Raw genomic sequence first — 20590 nt, forward strand, 5'->3', positions numbered from 1 at the left:
GGAGGTCATCGATGTATATGTTCCACAGGATCGGGCCCAACACTGAACCCTGTGGAACTGAGGCCTGTATAGGTAACGGCTGGGATGCCTGTCCATTGATGACTACCCGGAGGGTTCTCCCCTGGAGGTAGTCCTCGAGCAGTGCAAGGAGGTTGCCCTGGATACCCTTGGCGCAAAGCTTTTTTACAATCCCCGCGTGCCAGACCCTATCAAAGGCCCCAGCAATGTCCAGGGCCACCACAAGAGTATCCAGACCTTCGTCCAGGGCATCCTGCCAGCCTTGGGAGAGGAGGGTGAGGAGGTCCGCTGTTGAGCGGCCAGGCCGGAAGCCGAACTGTCTGTCTGAGAGGAGGCGGTGCTCACTCAGGTGATGACAGATGACACCTGCCACCACCTGCTCCAGCAACTTGCCCACCACGGAGAGCAGCGAGATGGGTCTGTAGTTGCTGGGCTCAGACTTTGAGTTCTTCTTGTGGGCTGGTACCACTCGCGCCTCCTTCCATATAGAGGGCCACCTGTGCTCCATCAGGCAGGCCCTGAAGACGCTGGTGAGAGGACCTGACAGCTCACTGGCGCAACGTTTGAGGAGCCGCGGGCTGATGTCGTCCGGGCCGGTGGCTTTGTTCTCCTCTACTTCCCTCATCAGCCGCTCCACCTGTTCACGTGTCACCTGAACATCGGCGACGGTGTGGTCTGTTTCCTGAGGGAGGTGAGGTGGACGTCTACCCGGATCAGTGACTGACATCTTCTCTGCGAAAAAATCAGCGAGTAGAGAAGCCTTGTCCTCACTGCTGGCGGCTGTTGTCCCGTCCGGCCTTGTTAGTGGAGGAACAGTGTCGCGGCGGCCTGTTCCTTGCTGCTCCTTGACAAGCCTCCACCAGGTCTTGTGGCCAACCCCTGAGCCACAGAGCTTTTGCCTCAGGTCCTCTCGCTGCTGCCGTCTCGCCCACCTGCAGGTAGCTGTCACCCGTCTACACGCCACACGGTGTTGGGCCCAGTTGTAGTGTGTTGGACGACGTTTGTACCTCACCCAGGCTTCGTGTTTAGCCTCAGCGGCCGCTCGGCATCGGTAACCAAACCAAGCAGGGTCATTAGGCCTAACGAGGTACCTTCTGCTGGGGACGTGTTGCTGCTGGAGGGCAAGGAGCTTGGTGGTGAGGGCACGGGCCTTTTCCTCCGCGTTGCCTATCAGTAGGGCGTCCCAGTCCAAGCGAACGATGTCGTGTCTCAGGGATGCCCAGTCAGCCTGCTCCCACAGCCAGATAGTGCGCGGGGCGGCGGCCTCCCTCGCTATATCCAGCTTGACTCGTGCCAGCACGGCATGGTGGTCGGAGGTGCCCACCGTCCCCAGTTGATGGCAGACGATGCTGGAGTCAGGGAGATCTGTTAGCACAGGGTCCAGCGACCCTCCCCTCTCATGTGTAGGGAAGGACACGTGGTTCGTCAGACCCTGCACCATCAGGAGGCTGTTAAAGGCATCCTGCTCCAGGTGGAAGTTTAGATCCCCCAGAATCATGACGTGGGAACACTTGTGCCGCTGTAGCATAGTGTCCAATTCCTCCGTCAGAAAATCCAGCGCTGAACGTCCTTGCCTTGGGGGACGGTACATGACACACAGGAGGAGTCCTGTGCTGTCATTTATTACCACTCTGAAGAACAGCGCCTCCATTCCTTCAGGCAGCACCACGTCAATTTTTTGAGTTTGGAGGCCGTGTTTGAAGCAGGCAGCCACGCCTCCGCCCACTCTATGCTCACGGTCCTTCCTCACCCACTTTGTGTAGCCCGGGATGTTGCCAAACGTCGGCTCCACCTCACCACTGAGCCACGTTTCCGTGACGGCAACAATGTCCGCGTTGTGTCGGAGGACAAAGTTGTGGGTGAGGTCACCAAGGTTGGTGCGAAGGCCCCTCACGTTGGCCGACACAACAGTCAGGTGTCGGCTGAGGTGGCCAGTCTTTTGTTTTTCCTTGGCGCTGGTTTGACTTAGGGCTACCTTGGCAGGGGGAGGCGTGTTACTGCCTTCCCTGCCACATGAGTGGGCTCCAGTCGTGGTGTTGCCTGGGTTGTGGTTGCCATGATGGTGGGTAGGGGTGGAGAGGGGAGTCTCGAAAGGGCAGCTGAGGTTGAGGATTTAGCTCTTTTCTCCATCCTTCTGTCAGGACCCTTCTGAGAATCGTTTCCTGCCTTATATCAGCAGTGCGGCTGTAACACACCTCGGATGTGTGTCCGAGGCGGGAGCAGTAGTCGCAGCGTGGTCTGTCTCCACCTCTGACGTCCCTTTGGGATCTAAAATGATGTGGGTGGGACTGGGGTGCGGGAGGGTTGGGTCGCGCACCTGGTGTGGCGGAGTGAGGTCCTAATCGCTGCTGACCTCGTTTCTTCCTCCTCTTGTTGCTGCTGCTCCTGTTGTTGTTGCTGTTTCTGCCATTGCTGATACTGTTCCTGTTGTTACTGTCGTTGCTGCTGCTGCTCCTCCTCCTGTTGTTGATGTTGGTGGTGGTGGTAGTGGTGTTGGTGGCGGCAGCGGCGGAGTCAGTGTCGGAGTCGGCAGGTGTTGATGCTGCTGCGGCGACTGTGGTGGCGGTGGAAGTGGCAGCAGCGGTAGCTGTATTTGTGGTGGGGTCTTCTTCTACTTCTACTGCCTCGTGTCTAAGAGGTCTGGGCTTCCCTGATCTCCACCACTGCCTCCAGCGGTCCGAGGAAGCACACGCGTTTTCCCAAGTTCTGGCGATTGAGAGAGGGGTGGCTGTTGTCGCCACGGAGCAGGTGGCGGTCTTTTCCTCATTCTCCCTCGCATCAGTAAGAGCGTCTATAAGCCCTAATAGGTCTATCAATTGTGCCTTTTTGTTAATTATCCAGTCTCTCTGTAGACGGAGAGACTGAATCACATTTTATCTTTCATTACCTGTTTTTGTAGCTGGATAACAGTGGTGACGAGCTCGTCTTTCTCCAGCTGCGACAGGTGTTGCCTCGCGTCATCATCCACTCCATCGTGTAGAGGTGTGGATGGAAGGTCCACTTCAGGGTTTTCACTAATGTAGACCACTTCATCCGCTAAACTGGCTTCATGACGTAGCTGCTGTGTGTCCTTACAAGTGTAGGTCTCTCTGTCACCTAGGCAAGCTGTGTGGCACACGTTAGGACATTCGTTACTGCCCTCACAACTCACGTAGGGGGCTGATTTGGTAGCCGCCCTACCACACACGGCACACCAACGCTGAGGACAATATCCCGGGAGATCACGCCTCTTGATGAGCCTGTGTTCCGCCATTTCACGTAGAGATGGAGATTTGCGTTACTGAAGAACTGATCTGAATGCGCGGAGCACACTGAAAACACGTCCGTCCTCCACGGCGGTGACCTGACCTCTCTCTCTCTCTCTCTCTCTCTCTCTCTCTCTCTCTCTCTCTCTCTCTCTCTCTCTCTCTCTCTCTCAAAACCTCACCTCTAAAATGCAGCCCATCCATCCCTTTCCTTTCCTTTCCCCTCCCCTCCTTTCCTCCCTCCCTCCCTCCCTCCCTCCCTCCCTCCTTCTTTCCCTCCTTCCCTCCCTCCTTCCCTCCTTCATCCATGCACCCACTCTAGTATTCATGGTCTTCTTGCATGTATCGATCTTCTACACTGTTACCCTCCTCTCTCTCTCTCTCTCTCTCTCTCTCTCTCTCTCTCTCTCTCTCTCTCTCTCTCTCTCTCTCTCTCTCTCTCTCTCTCTCTCTCTCTCTCTCTCTCTCTCTGCCCTTCACCACTCGGGTATCTTCCATTTCTAGACAGACGGAGAGTGAAGGGAAGGGGAAATGGTTGAAAATATGGAAGAAATATGACAGAGAGGGACTTGGGATATTGATGGGGCGATAAATTGTACGAGAGGCAGGTAGATAGAATGATAAAATGGATGGAATGAATGATGGAAGCGAGTTTCACCCCAAAATAGTTTCTGTGTTTGTTGAATTGTATTATTTGAATATATATCTTATTCATAGGCGGAGTATCCAGTTCAGCTTATAGGGGGAGAGGGTATGAGAGAGAGAGAGAGAGAGAGAGAGAGAGAGAGAGAGAGAGAGAGAGAGAGAGAGAGAGAGAGAGAGAGAGAGTACTGGTGGCACTGATTGGCATCTCGTTCACAGCCAGCTCTGAGCAGTGCCACCAGCTGATCCAAGTGTCAATGCAGGTGGCACACTCTCTCTCTCTCTCTCTCTCTCTCTCTCTCTCTCTCTCTCTCTCTCTCTCTCTCTCTCTCTCTCTCTCTCTCTCTCTCTCTCTCAATAGTAATAACATTTTGGATTGTACCAACTAAAGACAACAACGATAACAAAAAGAACAATTAGGAACCCCAATAACAACATTACTAATAACATCAGAGTTTAAGTGCAAGAACAACAACAACAACAACAACAACAACAACAACAACAACAACAACAACAACAACAACAACAAACCTGAGAAAAGAAAAAAGTAACCCTAATCCATCCTTAACAGCAAGAACAACACTGGGGGGCACCTGTAATAACACTGTTGATAAGAACACGAAACCCTAAGTGATAGAAAAGGAAAAAGAAAAAAAAAACAGAAAAAATAGGAAAAAATAGGAAAAAATAGGAAAGGAAAAATAAGCAGAGAAAAAAACTTAATTTCTCCCATCACCACCACCACCATCATCATCATCATCATCATCATCATCATCATCATCATCATTATCATCATTATCATCACCACCATCATCACCATCACCATCAAGACGAGAATGACCCAGAGCAGAACTGAGGCAAATTTAAAATACCTAATTTCCTTCCACCACCGAGAGAGAGAGAGAGAGAGAGAGGGGGGGGAACGAAAAGAAGCAAAACAACACATGGGGCCCTAAAATTAAAACACTGGATGGTCACGAGGGGGTTAATGCACAAAACGAGGCGCTCCCACTACTCCCTGTTGTGAGGCGCCGAGGTGACACGCTTTTTCAGTAAGAGGAGGGAAGGGTGGCGTCGCTGGAGACTGGAAAAGGATGCGAGGCGACAGGGGGAGAGAGGACTGGGAGAAGGGACAGGACAGGAGAAGGACAGCGTATTGGAGACGAGGAGGAGGAGGAGGAGGAGGAGGAGGAGGAGGAGGAGGAGGAGGAGGAGGAGGAGGAGGAGGAGGAGGAGGAGGAGGAGGAGGGCTGTTTTCTAATAGGGTGATATATAGGAGAAAGAGGGGGAGGAGATTGAGATGGTTGTAATAGTTTGTCCTCTTGTATGGTGAGATATACGAGGAGGAGGAGGAGGAGGAGGAGGAGGAGGAGGAGGAGGAGGAGGAGGAGGAGGAGGAGGAGGAGGAGGAGGAGGAGGGCGAAGGCAGCGTTCTAATAGGGTGAAATATAGGAGGAGGAGGAGGAGGAGGGAAGCAGGTGGTTGTCCTCTAATAGGATGAAATACACAAAGACCAGGAGGAGGAGGAGGAGGAGGAGGAGGAGGAGGAAGGCAGATCGCTAATAGGGAGAAATATAGGAGGAGGAGGAAGAGCAGGAGGAGGAAGGCAGTTCTCTAATAAGGTAAAATATAGGAGGAAGGGAAGGAGGAGGAGGAGGAGGACCAAGAGGTGGAGGAGGCGGAGGCGGAGGCGGCGGCGGCGGGTCAGCGTGACGGTAGGCCATATATCGCGAGGCTGGTGGACGCCATTAGGTCATCATGGCGGTGATCATTGTGACTTTATGGCGACGTGATCAGAAGGGCGCGACGTTACTCTTGTTTTGACGTGTCCATTTTGTCTTTACTTTTTACTTTATCCCTCTCAATCCTTCATGTTCTTGTCTTTATTAGTGCTTGTCTTGTATTTTGCTACCCTATTATTTTTTTACTAGTTATGCCTGGAAATATATCAAACACTACTCTGCTAAGTGTAATAGGTTGCATATGGTACCAATAGAAGCAGTAATGGCAATGCTGAGTATGTTAATATTATCGTACGTGTCATTTCCATCAAATCAGCGAGTCTGGCAAACCATTAAGGCAGCACAAAGAGATCCTGAGCCTAGAGTCTTCAGTGCAAGTCGAGGAACCTCTACGTGCTCGCCCCAAGTTATTCTCAATCATCTGGCATCATTCAAGGCGGTGCATTTATCCATTTATCCCTCCCTAAATTACAGAAGCGTGTCTCTCCCGGCTATTCAGAACATTATGCGGAACGCCGGCGCCCCACTTCAGACCCACAAAACCGGGAAATGAGTGAAATATTCGTGCAGTCTATTACGTCTAAACTTTGCAGCGAAAGGGAGAGAAATGAGGGACGCTGCTGCCTTTTAGTGTTGAATGAAAACGCAGACGATGATCCTCCAGTCTGCCGCTGAGTCAGGGGAATGATTTAGTGAAGAAAAACACTCTTTTAAGCCTTCAGATCCCTTCTCAAGCATATTCACTGAGATACTTTAGGGGGATTCATCTCTAAAATCGTCTCAACTTCCAGGAAATGCGTGAGGGTAAAAGGAGTAATCTCAGCCATTTATATATTCAAGGTGCTTTTATTATTATTTGTTTTTCCACCTTTCTCTGTTCACTTCACTTTCTTCCTCGCCATCACACGTGTTTCAGTCTCCCTCCTCGCCCCATTGCTCTTCCTTATCCGCTGTGTGTTTCATCCCCTGCTGGTATTTACTCTAATATTCCTCGCCTTTCACTAAGCTTCGTCCTTTCTGTCTTTACTGCTCCTATTTACTCTCTCTCTCTCTCTCTCTCTCTCTCTCTCTCTCTCTCTCTCTCTCTCTCTCTCTCTCTCTCTCTCTCTCTCTCTCTCTCTCTCTCTCTCTCTCTCTCATTCATAAATACACCAATAAATCTGGACTGTATAAAACGTTGCCCTTTATCTCTCTCATGATCATCTCTCTTCTTCCCACACGCAGCTGAACACGGAGTGGGCACAGGTGGAGGTGATTGACCTCATCAACGACGGATCCGGCCTCGGCTTCGGCATCATCGGGGGCAGGTCGACCGGCGTAGTGGTGAAGACCATCCTCCCAGGGGGCGTGGCCGACAGGGTGAGTGTGTGTGTGTGTGTGTGTGTGTTACTTGTATTCTGAAACGCTTTGCTCTCTCACCAAGACTATTTTCAAAGGCCACGGAGATGGTTATGCAGGTTTTTAATAGTGTTTCTCCTGATAATGTAGAAGTCTTGTTAATCTGCCACTGGGTATATAAAGACACCCTGAAAAAAGAAAAAAACTAACTTCAACTACATATGGAGCTTTTTGAATGTAGTGGAGGTTCAGTGCTGAAATGTTTTGGAATATGGTCCTGTGTGTGTGTGTGTGTGTGTGTGTGTGTGTGTGTGTGTGTGTGTGTGTGTGCTTATCTCACTTTTTCTTGCAGTATTTTTCCATGTGCATCAGTGTTTCTTTTTTTCCCGTTTTCTCTTTCTCGTTATTTTGTCTGTTTTATCCTTTTTTTCCCACATTTCTCAGTCTTTCTGATATTTTTCTGTAAACATTTTTTTTTCTTTTACGTTTTCAGTATTCTCTCTCTCTCTCTCTCTCTCTCTCTCTCTCTCTCTCTCTCTCTCTCTCTCTCTCTCTCTCTCTCTCTCTCTCTCTCTCTCTCTCTCTCTCATATTTTTCCTGTATACTCGCACACTACTTTTCTTTTTTAAAATTTCTCAGTATTTTATCGTTGTTATTTTCTGTATCCACTACTTTCTGTTTTGTATTACACATCCCAATCTTTTTCTCGTGTTTATCCAGTGTATGGTCGCCTTGAATCTCTATTTTTCATAATTTCTTTCGATCTTATTTCAATTTTTGGTCTCGATCTCGTATCATACCAGTTAGGAAGTCAAGATCTCGGTTTGAATTTAATGCAAGGCGTAGTGGTGTTCTAATATTCTTAATGTTTTCTCTTTTGAACTGTAAGACTTGAAATTGTTAATCTTTTTATATTTGGTTAACCTCTCTGACTTTCTCTATTTTCTGATATTTGTTCACTGTACTCCACAATTTTTTTTTCATTACATATCCAAGTGTTTTCTCGTTTTTATCTTCTCTATATTCACCTCTAACCTTTATTTTCATTATTATTTTCCGTGTTATTTAATTTCTTATTTTCTGTCCCTTGGTGTAATGGTTAGTAAGTGTACGAAGCTAAAAACCTTGCCTGGAAATTAATCTAAACCGTAATTATGTGGTAATATTCCCTTTTATATTCTCTTCAATGATAAGATTTAGAACTCATCTTCAAAAGTTGGTCAAATTACATTAATATATTTTACTTTCATCTTTATCTCCACAACCTTCATTTTTTTATGTCCTTGATCGAAGTAAACTGAAGACGCATCATTGAATAGCTGTAAGTGTGCTCGTATATCAGGGTCAGGCAAGGGAAAGTCAAGGGGTGTGTTGTACCCCGGATTTCACACCGCCCCTGTATTCTTTGTGTGCGAGTGTTCACCCACCACAGGATCAGCCGTGTGGAGGGCAAGGTGACGCCAGCTGGCAAATGTCCTGGACTTAACCTTTTACATTATTCTTTGACATTTACCCAGTCCGTCTGTCTATGTGATATTCTCTCTCTCTCTCTCTCTCTCTCTCTCTCTCTCTCTCTCTCTCTCTCTCTCTCTCTCTCTCTCTCTCTCTCTCTCTCTCTCTCTCTCTCTCTCTCTCTCTCTCTCTCTCTCTTGATTGCTCTCATACAATATTAGATTTCTGTCTCTCTCCATGACAGCTTTGCGTGTATAACTCAGTATGTGCTATTATTATTATTATTATTATTATTATTATTATTATTATTATTATTATTATTATTATTATTATTATTATTATTATTATTATTATTATTATCATTATTATCATTGTTATTATTGCCAGCCATACAAAACCTACTTAGCAGCCTCGATATTTTGGTTAATTACCTCATAAAGGTCTGTACTAATGGCAGTGAATAATTCTTTATAGGTGGTAGTTGCACAAGCGTATAATCTCCGTCACTAGTCTCTCCGTAACAGTTTATATATAATGTTATTACTGTATATGAGGGAGAAAAAAATCGAGTCTACCAGTGACGAGGCGTATATATTTTAGGTTCGTGGTTGTTGAATACTTTGGAGTGTTAATTGCTAAATTTTGGAAACATTATTTACGAGGTTGTGTTAGGAATAGTTTTAGGAGTTTAACTGGACGTTATTATTGTTGTTGTTGTTGTTGTTGTTGTTGTTGTTGTTGTTGTTGTTGTTGTTGTTATTATTATTATTATTATTATTATTATTATTATTATTATTATTATTATTATTATTATTATTGTTGTTTTTGTCACCATTATTATTATTATTATTATTATTATTATTATTATTATTATTATTATTATTATTATTATTATTATTATTATTTCTACTACTACTACTACTACTACTACTACTACTACTACTACTACTACTACTACTACTACTACTACTACTACTACTACTACTACCACCACTACTATACCACTTATAAGATTTCCACAACCAACACAAACATATAATAACCTAAACAGCCATCACCTCAACATATCCTGGTATCTGCAAACACACACACACACACACACACACACACACACACACACACACACACACACACACACACACACACACACACACACACACACACACACACACACACGTAAACTCATCAGAAACATGACGAGGCCTTTACGGGAAACCACCGTGTGCGAATCTTGCAATATGAGTCTGGCCGCCGTGTTGCCCCTAATCTTTCCGCAAATCTAGGAACAGCTCGGGCGTGAATGATTAGACGGGGGAGCTGCTGGTGTTGTAAATTTCCTTACTCTCCCTGTAATTTCCTCCCCCGGAACAGATAATGGCTGGGGATGGAGTCTGCGGGGCGTGAGATCAGCACTGCAACACGCGTTCTTAGGTTTATCACTTGGGAAAAGTCTACGGCTCTGCTCTGCCATATTTCACTTACTCCTGTCTCGACTTGCACGCAGCATCACGCCACGCCTTAGGAAGTGGAATGTGGATTTATATATATATTGAGAGAGAGAGAGAGAGAGAGAGAGAGAGAGAGAGAGAGAGAGAGAGAGAGAGAGAGAGAGAGAGAGAGAGAGAGATGTTGGAGTTATCACATTTTTCCAGCCAGATGGTATGTTGTATGTTATCTGTGAGGGAGGAAGAGATGGAAGAAGAATGAGATAAATACAAAAAAAGAGAATGTGAAGATAAGTTGACATATAAAGAGAAGGAAAATACAGATAAAAAAACGAAAAAAAATATTTCACTAGCTTCACAAGAAATAAGTAATGTTGAGGAAAGAGTGGAAGAAAAGAAAAAAAAAGTAAGGCAGGGAAGAAAAGAAGAAAACTCTCCCCCAGAAGAATATAAAAGGAATTCTAAGGCACAATGAGAGCCTAAAAAAAAAGCATATGCCTACAATACTGAAAGGGACGAGGAATCTGGCCGCGTCTCCTGCCTTTCTCCTGCTCCTTCCTGCTCATTCCTACTCCCACTGCCTCCTACTCTCTTCCTCACTCCTGCTGCTTCTGCCTCCTAGTTTCTTCTATTTCTTTTTAATCCATTTTCTCCCACGTGCAACTCTCTCTCTCTCTCTCTCTCTCTCTCTCTCTCTCTCTCTCTCTCTCTCTCTCTCTCTGTGTGTGTGTGTGTGAGAGAGAGAGAGAGAGAGAGAGAGAGAGAGAGAGAGAGAGAGAGAGAGAGAGAGAGAGAGAGAGAGAGAGAGGAAGCAGATGGTGGTAGGAAAACAATTTTTTGCTTTTAAAATTAATTATTCACACGCTTGACGTTTTAATCACCGTCCATTAATGCATATGTATTACTGCGTATATTACACAGCCTTGTTAGAGAGTAATTTGTTTAATGGCTCTCCCTACACGTAACTTTTGATACCTGATATTGCGGAGGCCTTGAGAGAGAGAGAGAGAGAGAGAGAGAGAGAGAGAGAGAGAGAGAGAGAGAGAGAGAGAGAGAGAGAGAGAGAGAGTTGAAGGAAACAAGAAAAGCATAAAGACTTGCAACGAAGGAAGGTAAAAAAGTAGAAAGGGAGAGAATGTGTAAATATGAGGGTAAGAGATACATTTGTAGTAAACGGACGAAAATAACGAAAATGGAAGAACAGGAGGAGAAACTAAAAGAAAGGAAAGAAAATGCAGGTGAGGAAACGCATTACAATCACAAAGTAGAAAACTAAATTATTAGAATGGAGAAATACATGTATATAAATAAATACCTCCAGAAAACTCAACATAACAGAAAATTGACCATAAAAGGAAAATAATAAAGGAAGCAACAAATGTATGCCATAAAAAAAATAAAATAAAGCAGGAAAACTGTAAATAAATAATAAATCAAAGCCATAATTAGGAAACACAACACAGAGCAAGGAATGTCAGCGCGTAATGGTGTTAATCCTCACAATCAGCTTGGAGTAATCGCCTCTCCAACCTAACCAAATTTTGCATCACATTTTCCCGGGAACGCAAGCAAGTCCACAGTGTAGCGTTCGGGTCACGCCGGTAGCAATTTTCAAAGCTGGTAGGGTTAAATGCGGTAATGTTTCCTGTATTTTCCCGCCATTAGTGTAAAATTGCCCTTTCGAAAGTTTGGCGGTGGTATTGTGCCGTGACGTGCAAGGCGAGGACAATGCATGAAAAGTTTTATGTAACCAAACATTCTATGAAAACAACAGTGGTGGTGGTGGTAGTGGTGGTGGTGGCAGTGGTGGTGGTACTCTTACTTCTCTCTCTCTCTCTCTCTCTCTCTCTCTCTCTCTCTCTCTCTCTCTCTCTCTCTCTCTCTCTCTCTCTCTCTCTCTCTCTCTCTCTCTCTCTCTCTCTCTCTCTCTCTCTCTCATATGTGTTTTTCTTTTTATATTGGCTGGCTGTGTGTGTGTGTGTGTGTGTGTGTGTGTGTGTGTGTGTGTGTGTGTGTGTGTGTGTGTGTGTGTTTACGAGAATGTAGGTCAGTCTGTGCCTATATATCTATCTGTCTGACTAGCCTCACTCCCTCCCTCCCTCATTCTCTCTCTCTCTCTCTCTCTCTCTCTCTCTCTCTCTCTCTCTCTCTCTCTCTCTCTCTCTCTCTCTCTCTCTCTCTCCAGGCGGATCGAAGGTAATTTTCAACTTATCGTTAAAGAAATGGTTATTGGAAGATACCGCCCAAGTTGGAAAATTAACAAATGTAACGATAATGGTGCCTTGTTGGGTGCAAGAAGGGCACAAGCGACGATCAGGTAGTGGGATAACAGTAGTTGTGATAGTAATAATATTTCTTAACATTTCGTTTTCAATGTGAATAAGAGAACGTGATTTATTTCTTCTAGTGCTGCATATTGGAGACTTTTGTTTGTGTGTACCTGTGTTTCCTTGCCTTTTGTTGTGTGTTTGGTTACAATTTTGAGTAATTAAGTGAATGAACAAGTGAGGCGTTGTGTAAAACGGCACGGAAAGTGAATATGAGTAACAGACTCGCTTTGTTCGTTGTATTTATAACTTTTCTGTTGGTGAACGATAAGGAGAGAGAGAGAGAGAGAGAGAGAGAGAGAGAGAGAGAGAGAGAGAGAGAGAGAGAGAGAGAGAGAGAGAGAGAGAGAGAGAGAGAGAGAGAATGGGGGGAGGATATATAGCTCACCGCAGGGAAATTCATGATATTTTGTGTTGGCGAATAACAAAGAGGGAGGCGCCTTGCTAATCTACATGCATGAAACTGAATCGTTCGCTGGAGTGAGGAAATATGAACGTTACCCAGACCACACTGCCAAGGAAACGGTTTTAGTCCTCCTTGGGTTTGTTTGTAAAGAATGTTGGTCTCAGCGATAAGACTACGTAGCATACTCTTCTTCCTCTTCTTCTTCATAATGTCAAATTCTCTTCTAATATGTCACCTAGAATTCCTCTATTGCAGTCGAAAAAAATTATGCCTGTGAGAGAGAGAGAGAGAGAGAGAGAGAGAGAGAGAGAGAGAGAGAGAGAGAGAGAGAGAGAGAGACTAATGGGAGGTCAAGGACAACTTGCATAACTGCCAAGGTTTTATCATACTGAGAGAGAGAGAGAGAGAGAGAGAGAGAGAGAGAGAGAGAGAGAGAGAGAGAGAGAGAGAGAGAGAGAGAGAGAGAGAGAGAGAGAGAGAGAGAGAGAGAGAATTGGGCCACGTAACCGGTATAATAGTGGGCTGAGTAATGGTGATGGTGAGTTATGGTGATTCGCAGGTGTAATCCAGGTGAGTGGTGATGCAGGGAGCGTGTGTGTGGTGCTGCTGATGGCGATGCTCTCTTTTCCTCCTGGTGATGTCGTAATTGATGGATAGTTCGTGCTGTGTATGGTGATTGTCTGTCTGTGATCGTGGTAGTGGGGGTGGTGGTGGTAGTGGTGTTACTGGTGGTTCTTGGAACGATGTTGGTGATAATTATAGTAAAAGTATTTGTTATAATTTAGAAATAAAAGGAGGTATGTTACTATTATTTTTTTGTGTGTGTTGCTAATTGTTTTGTTGTTTATTCAAGTAGTGTAGATGATTGTGCCGTTTAGAATAATGGTGATAGTAGCGCTAATAGTGATGGTGTTAGGTAATGAAGGTGCACAGGAAAAGAACAATATATCAATCGTAGAGTTTAGTTAATAGATCATGTTATTAGTAAATAGAGCAATTATAACATTAAAAAAAAAAGTAACTTCTAATCGTTGTGTTTAGAATAATGGTGATTATGATAGACGATGATGCTACAAAAGTAAAATAACAGTATTTCAATCGTTGAAATTAAATAAGAGATGACGTTGTTAGTGAATATAAAAACAAGCACAAAAAAATATATATAATCTGGGTTATTTTATTGGCAAAGATAAAAAGATTCAAACTATCCTGTAATGACTTAATCGCATTTCTTACTCAATCCGCTAAAGAACTGCGTAATAGTCTTTGTAATGCAAGATGCCTTTACAATTTCTGCGTTCAGGGAATTAAGCGATGCAGCAAAACCGGAACTCGTTCGGAAACATGAAAGAACAAAATCAGTTTACAATTTTCTACCCCATTTTTTTCAGTTTTTGGTGATGCTTCGTCGACAGCAAAACAACGAAAACACAAAAATTTTGCTTCGAACATCAACGTTAGAGAGAGAGAGAGAGAGAGAGAGAGAGAGAGAGAGAGAGAGAGAGAGAGAGAGAGAGAGAGAGAGAGAGAATTATACACAGAGAAAAATAAAACCTTGATTTGAATAAAGAAAACAAATCATAAATGACTTTGTTTGACGGAAGGAGTGTTGCAACAGGTGCTGGATAACCCCCGACCCTTGTTTCCTCCTCTCCCTCTCACTTCCCCTCTCCATTCCCTAACTTTTATCCTCCCTCTCCTCCTTCCCCTCCATCCTCCCCTCCTGTTCCCTTCTTGTTTGTGTAAGTAACTATACCCAGTACGTGTAATTAACTGATCTGCGTAACAAATGCGATTTCTTTTATGTGATTGACTTGTGTGGCTCTTGAATTTAAACTGAGGAAAGAATTGAATTAAAAGTGATAAAAGCAGAATATGAAAAAAAATATATATATATATAGTTGAAGAAAAGTGAAAAAAAAAATGTTTGTAGCATCCGGTTGTGAGATACAGTGCGTGCCAGATTTTCTCTCTCTCTCTCTCTCTCTCTCTCTCTCTCTCTCTCTCTCTCTCTCTCTCTCTCTCTCTCTCTCTCTCTCTCTCTCTCTCTCTCTCTGAGGTATTGGTTTGTATGATTTGTTTCGTTTTTTGAAGGAGTGTTCTGATTTTTTTTTTACTTTTTTTTTTTTTTTTTTTTGTGTGTGTGTGTGTGTGTGTGTGTGTGTGTGTGTGTGTGTGTGTGTGTGTGTGTGTGTGTGTGCTCGTTTTTCTTGTTAAAGTTGGTGATTTTTGTTTAGCTTTGTGCTTTGCAGCTCTTCAGTTATATGATTATGATGATGATGGAGAGAGAGAGAGAGAGAGAGAGAGAGAGAGAGAGAGAGAGAGAGAGAGAGAGAGAGAGAGAGAGAGAGAGAGAGAGAGAGAGAGAGTTAAAGACTTGAACATTTAAATTGTCCTTCTTTCATTTTTAACTCGCCTTTCCTCAGTGCCTTCACCCCCCTCTCTCTCTCTCTCTCTCTCTCTCTCTCTCTCTCTCTCTCTCTCTCTCTCTCTCTCTCTCTCTCTCTCTCTCTCTCTCTCTCAGTGCATAACGCCATAATTACCCTCATATTAGAGCTCATATTAGAGTTGGCGTGAGCAATTAACTGTACATTACTACTTGTGCGCCGCTGGAATAGTGAGAGAGAGAGAGAGAGAGAGAGAGAGAGAGAGAGAGAGAGAGAGAGAGAGAGAGAGAGAGAGAGAGAGAGAGAGAGAGAGAGAGAGAGAGAGAGAGAGAGAGAGAGAGAGAGAGTGAGTGAGTGAGTGAGAGTGAGTGAGTGAGTGAGTGAGTGAGTGAGTGAGTGAGTGAGTGAGTGAGTGAGTGAGTGAGTGAGTGAGTGAGTGAGTGAGTGAGTGAGTGAGTGGTGGTGAGTGAGTGAGTGAGTGAGTGAGTGAGTGAGTGAGTGAGTGAGTGAGTGAGTGAGTGAGTGAGTGAGTGAGTGAGTGAGTGAGTGAGTGAGTGAGTGAGTGAGTGAGTGAGTGAGTGAGTGAGTGAGTGAGTGAGTGAGTGAGTGAGTGAGTGAGTGAGTGAGTGAGTGAGTGGTGGTGAGTGGTGGTGGTGGTGAGTGAGTGAGTGAGTGAGTGAGTGAGTGAGTGAGTGGTGGTGGTGAGTGAGTGAGTGAGTGAGTGAGTGAGTGAGTGAGTGAGTGAGTGAGTGAGTGAGTGGTGAGTGGTGGTGGTGGTGAGTGAGTGAGTGAGTGAGTGAGTGAGTGAGTGAGTGAGTGGTGGTGAGTGAGTGAGTGGTGAGTGAGTGAGTGAGTGAGTGGTGGTGAGTGAGTGAGTGGTGGTGGTGGTGGTGAGTGGTGGTGGTGAGTGAGTGGTGAGTGAGTGAGTGAGTGAGTGAGTGGTGGTGAGTGAGTGAGTGAGTGAGTGAGTGAGTGAGTGAGTGAGTGGTGAGTGGTGAGTGAGTGGTGAGTGGTGAGTGAGTGAGTGAGTGAGTGAGTGAGTGAGTGAGTGAGTGAGTGAGTGAGTGAGTGAGTGAGTGAGTGAGTGAGTGAGTGAGTGAGTGAGTGAGTGAGTGAGTGAGTGAGTGAGTGAGTGAGTGAGTGAGTGAGTGAGTGAGTGAGTGAGTGAGTGAGTGAGTGAGTGAGTGAGTGAGTGAGTGAGTGAGTGAGTGAGTGAGTGAGTGAGTGAGTGAGTGAGTGAGTGAGTGAGTGAGTGAGTGAGTGAGTGAGTGAGTGAGTGAGTGAGTGAGTGAGTGAGTGAGTGAGTGAGTGAGTGAGTGAGTGAGTGAGTGAGTGAGTGAGTGAGTGAGTGTGTGTGTGTGTGTGTGTGTGTGTGTGTGTGTGTGTGTGTGTGTGTGTGTGTGTGTGTGTGTGTGTGTGTGTGTGTGTGTGTGTGTGTGTGTGTGTGTGTGTGTGTGTGTGTGTGTGTGTGTGTGTGTGTGCGTGCGCGCGCGCGCGCGCGCGCGCCTTTCAGTTTACTTAAGTCTCACCTTCTTTTCTTCCTTTCCTAACTCGTTTTCTATGTATATTATGTTTCTCTTGTGTATTTTTAAAAGTGTTATACGTTTGTTTTTATCTGCCGCGTATTTTTGCCTCGTATGCTGGACTTAATTTCCTGTTTTCCCCAGTGGTTCTCTATTTTCCTTATCTCCTCTTTTTTTTATTTTCTCTCTGTTTATCTTTATTTAGTCTGGCAGTGTGAGCTTCTGTTTACTCTCCCTTTCTTTCCTGTTTTTCCTTATTTTAATTTGAATTTTTCCTCGTATTCTCAGTTAATTCTCTTTCTTTTGTGCAAGTTTATCCCATTTGTTGTTATTTTTTCTTTCTCTATTTTACACACTCCTATGGTATTAACTTTTTTCCTCCCTATTTGTTGTCATTTCCACTTAAGTTTGAATGTAGTTCGTATTTTCTGTTAATTCACCATTTTCTTGTTTTGCAGTTCCATCTTATTCATTATTTTTTATTTATTTATTTATTTTTTTTTATCTTACAACATACTGGAAATCGCCATTCTCTCTCTCTCTCTCTCTCTCTCTCTCTCTCTCTCTCTCTCTCTCTCTCTCTCTCTCTCTCTCTCTCTCTCTCTCTCACTGGCAGAATCTTCATTTTTATTTGGTTTTTTAATATTTTATGAGTCTTTTAAGAATTTTTAGCACCTATTTTATATCTTGAAAGATTCTGTTAATAAACTTAGTAGTAGTAGTAGTAGTAGTAGTGGTGGTGGTAGTAGTAGTAATAATAATAATAGTAATTCTCTCTCTCTCTCTCTCTCTCTCTCTCTCTCTCTCTCTCTCTCTCTCTCTCTCTCTCTCTCTCTCTCTCTCTCTCTCTCTCTCTCTCTCTCTCTCTCTCTCTCTCTCTCTCGCTTCCCCCTTTCATATCCTCACTCTTCCTTGCATTAACGTGAAATAACCTGCAGGCGTTTTCGCTCCACCTAATCGCGTGTGTAGGTAATCAGCAGGAACATTATAGTGTCCCCCTCGACTCCATAAGTTTTCTTTAGTGGGGGAAGAATAACCTTTGGCGAGATGGTGGTGCTGGTATTCCCCGCCTAAGCTGAGGGGAAAAGATGTTGATGTCTCATTTATTGCTATAAAACGGAATCATGGTTGAGTTTAAAGGTATTTTCTGGATAATTTCAGTACGCAACAGGCTGATTGGGGAAGGGAAAGAGAGAGAGAGAGAGAGAGAGAGAGAGAGAGAGAGAGAGAGAGAGAGAGAGAGAGAGAGAGAGAGAGAGAGAGAGGTTATTATGGTTTGTATTTTCTGCGTTTGTGTGTTAAAATGTGAATGTCAGAGTAGGATTATAGTGTGTGTGTGTGTGTGTGTGTGTGTGCGTGTGTGCGTGTGTGTAGGTAGGAAAGTTACATGTGTATTTAATGTCCGGAGTGTTCGACTGCCTTACTTTGAAGCAGATGTCTTAAAATTTAAGTGTTAAGTGTTTCATCATCATCGTCATCATCATCACCATCATCATCATCATCATCATCATCATCATCATCATCATCATCATCATCATCACAAATTGATTATAACGGAAGAGCTTATTATTGGAATCATATAGAAATAGAAAAAATAAAAAAAAAAGAAATAGAATATGAGATCAGCTTATTTATTTATTTGTTTATTCATCACTTAAAGCAGATCTTTACTACACACACACACACACACACACACACACACACACACACACACACACACACACACACACACACACACACACACACACACACACACACACACATTTAAAACTCCATCCGCAGACGCAAATCCAATACACCCAATATTAAAAAAAAAAAAAAATCGGCTACAAAATATGCTGCTAAATAGTAAAGGTGGAGTAGGGTGAGAGCGTGCCACCAGAAAGCCCTATCGTGGGTCTGGCTGGTGTGCTATCGACAGGGCGGCGCGAGGGAGCAAAATTGTAAGAAAATGTGGGATATGAAAGAGAGGACCCCCGCTGCGATAAGGATTCTGGGCTTGGGAGGGTAAGGAGGGTTCGGAGATGAGAGGACGGAGGAGGGAGGTTAAGGGAGGTTACTGGGGCAGGAAGGGAAGCATGGTGACCACCTTGGGGACAGCTGTTGTTTTATTACCGCCCTACTCCCCTCCACAATAACCTCTCATATTGCCCCGGAAACCATAACTTCCTTCTCTCCTTCCCTCCTCCTCTTCCTCCCAGTGTCTCTACCGCCGTCATTCCCCTCCCCCTTCCTCCTCCTCCTCCTCCTCCTCCTCCTTCTCTCCCATCTGTTTACCTAGTTTCTCTTCCTCCCTTCGCCACACTAGCTATATACCTTGTTATGTCTTGTTTTCCCTGTGTTCCTCTCTTCTCCTCCTCCTCCCCCTCTTCCGCCTCCTCCCCGTTTTTCTCTCTCATCATCTGCTTTCTCTCTCTCTCTTCCAGTCGTCATTCTTCCTTTATCTTGTTACCTCTCTCTCTCTCTCTCTCTCTCTCTCTCTCTCTCTCTCTCTCTCTCTCTCTCTCTCTCTCTCTCTCTCTCTCTCTCTCTCTCTCTCTCTCTCTCTCTCTAATACATATTATTAGGTTCTTATCGAGGTTATTGCTTTGGCTTGTGATTGGTGAGGTCAAATTTGCCTTGCGTGGTCAGTTTATTTGCCACTTTCGTCCCCTCGTGTCTTGCTTTTATTTATTGCTTGATTTTCTGATGTTCCGTGTCCCTTATTGCCTCGTCTTTCCTTACCTCCCATGTCTCATTCTCTCATCTAATAATTTGTGGTGGTGTTTTTATTTTATCTCTCCTGCCTTGCTCTTTCCTTCCTTCCTTTGCATGTTTCATTGTATCCTTACCTCTCATTCCCTCTTATTGTAAGTTTGTTGTATCTTTCTATTTTTGCTCACTAGTTAATCGTCTCTCTTACCTTCCATCTCTTCCTTTATTACGTTTCCTTGTATACACTTTATCTCACTCTCGGATCTGTTTTCTTTTACGCCTTTTTTTTTATCCTCCATTTTTATTCCCTTCGTTACTCAATCATCTCCCGTCAATTTAGAGGGATGAGGTGGCTTTACGGTGCAGCTTTCGACTCACGGCCCAAGGATTACGTGTTCGTTTCTACCACAGTTTCTTGGAGGGAGGAAGGGAGGGTGGGTTCTTCCTCTACCAGTGACCTTGAACCTTCTTGTTAAATATTTCACCGTTTTATCTCTTACATTTCGAGAAAGTGTATTGGAAGTTACTGGTGGATTTTCAAAGGTGTTCTTTTTTATGATTCTAGTGATAGTTTGACGTGACTTCTGCACCATTAATAAGAAAACTCACATGAAAACTTAATTAATCACCTCTGCGGTCTTTGAAAATAATCCTGATGAGGGAGCAGAGCGGTTAAGAATAAAGCCATTTTAGTTTAACAAGAATTCTGCTCCATCAATATCAAAACACACACGAAAATCTGATTAGTGATCTCTGCGGCCTAGTAAATCAGTCTTGATGAGAGAGTAAAGCCTTTAAGAGCAGAGTCTTTCTAGTTTAATGAGGATTCTGGACCATCAATATGAGAAGATACATAAGATTCTGATTAATCCTTTCTGAGGCCTTTGGAAATAACTCGATGAGAGAGTAAAGCGTTTAAGAATAGAGACATTTTAGTTTAAGAGTTTGTGAGACGGGTACTGGCCTTGGGAAACAAAAATAATGAAAAAAAAAGACCCATTTAGGTGCCAGTACGGCCATCAATATCAAAAACACATAATAACACGACTAATCATCTCTAGAAACTTTAAAAACAGTCTTGATCAGAGAATAAAACGCTTAAGAATAGAGATCATATGCTTTCGGTGCTCTGACAATTTCTTCATTCCTTTCGTTACAGGACGCTCGCCTTCAGTCCGGAGACCACATCCTGCAAATCGGGGAAGTGAACCTGCGCGGCATGGGGAGTGACCAGGTGGCGGTGGTGCTGCGGCAGTCTGGCAGCCACGTGCGCCTCGTGGTGGCCAGGCCCATTGAGCCCACCTCCCCGGACTTCCAGGTCAGGCAGGTGAGTACTGGAGGGCGTGGCAGTTGTGAGAAGTACTGGAGGGG

The 20590-nt window shown here is 44.5% G+C and overlaps 1 protein-coding gene across 15 annotated transcripts in view; it reads left to right on the top strand.

Annotated features, from left to right (window-relative positions):
- Positions 1-20590, top strand: part of LOC135106514 (multiple PDZ domain protein-like) — a 456199-nt gene that overhangs the window by 12976 nt on the left and 422633 nt on the right. For all 15 annotated transcript variants that reach the window (XM_064015606.1, XM_064015607.1, XM_064015610.1 and 12 more), the window contains exons 3-4: positions 6872-7006; positions 20379-20546. In XM_064015606.1, the coding sequence (XP_063871676.1) occupies positions 6872-7006; positions 20379-20546 (303 nt within the window). The remainder of the gene's footprint in view (positions 1-6871; positions 7007-20378; positions 20547-20590) is intronic.

Source organism: Scylla paramamosain, chromosome 13 (genome assembly GCF_035594125.1).
Source record: "Scylla paramamosain isolate STU-SP2022 chromosome 13, ASM3559412v1, whole genome shotgun sequence".
Lineage (NCBI taxonomy): Eukaryota > Metazoa > Arthropoda > Malacostraca > Decapoda > Portunidae > Scylla > Scylla paramamosain.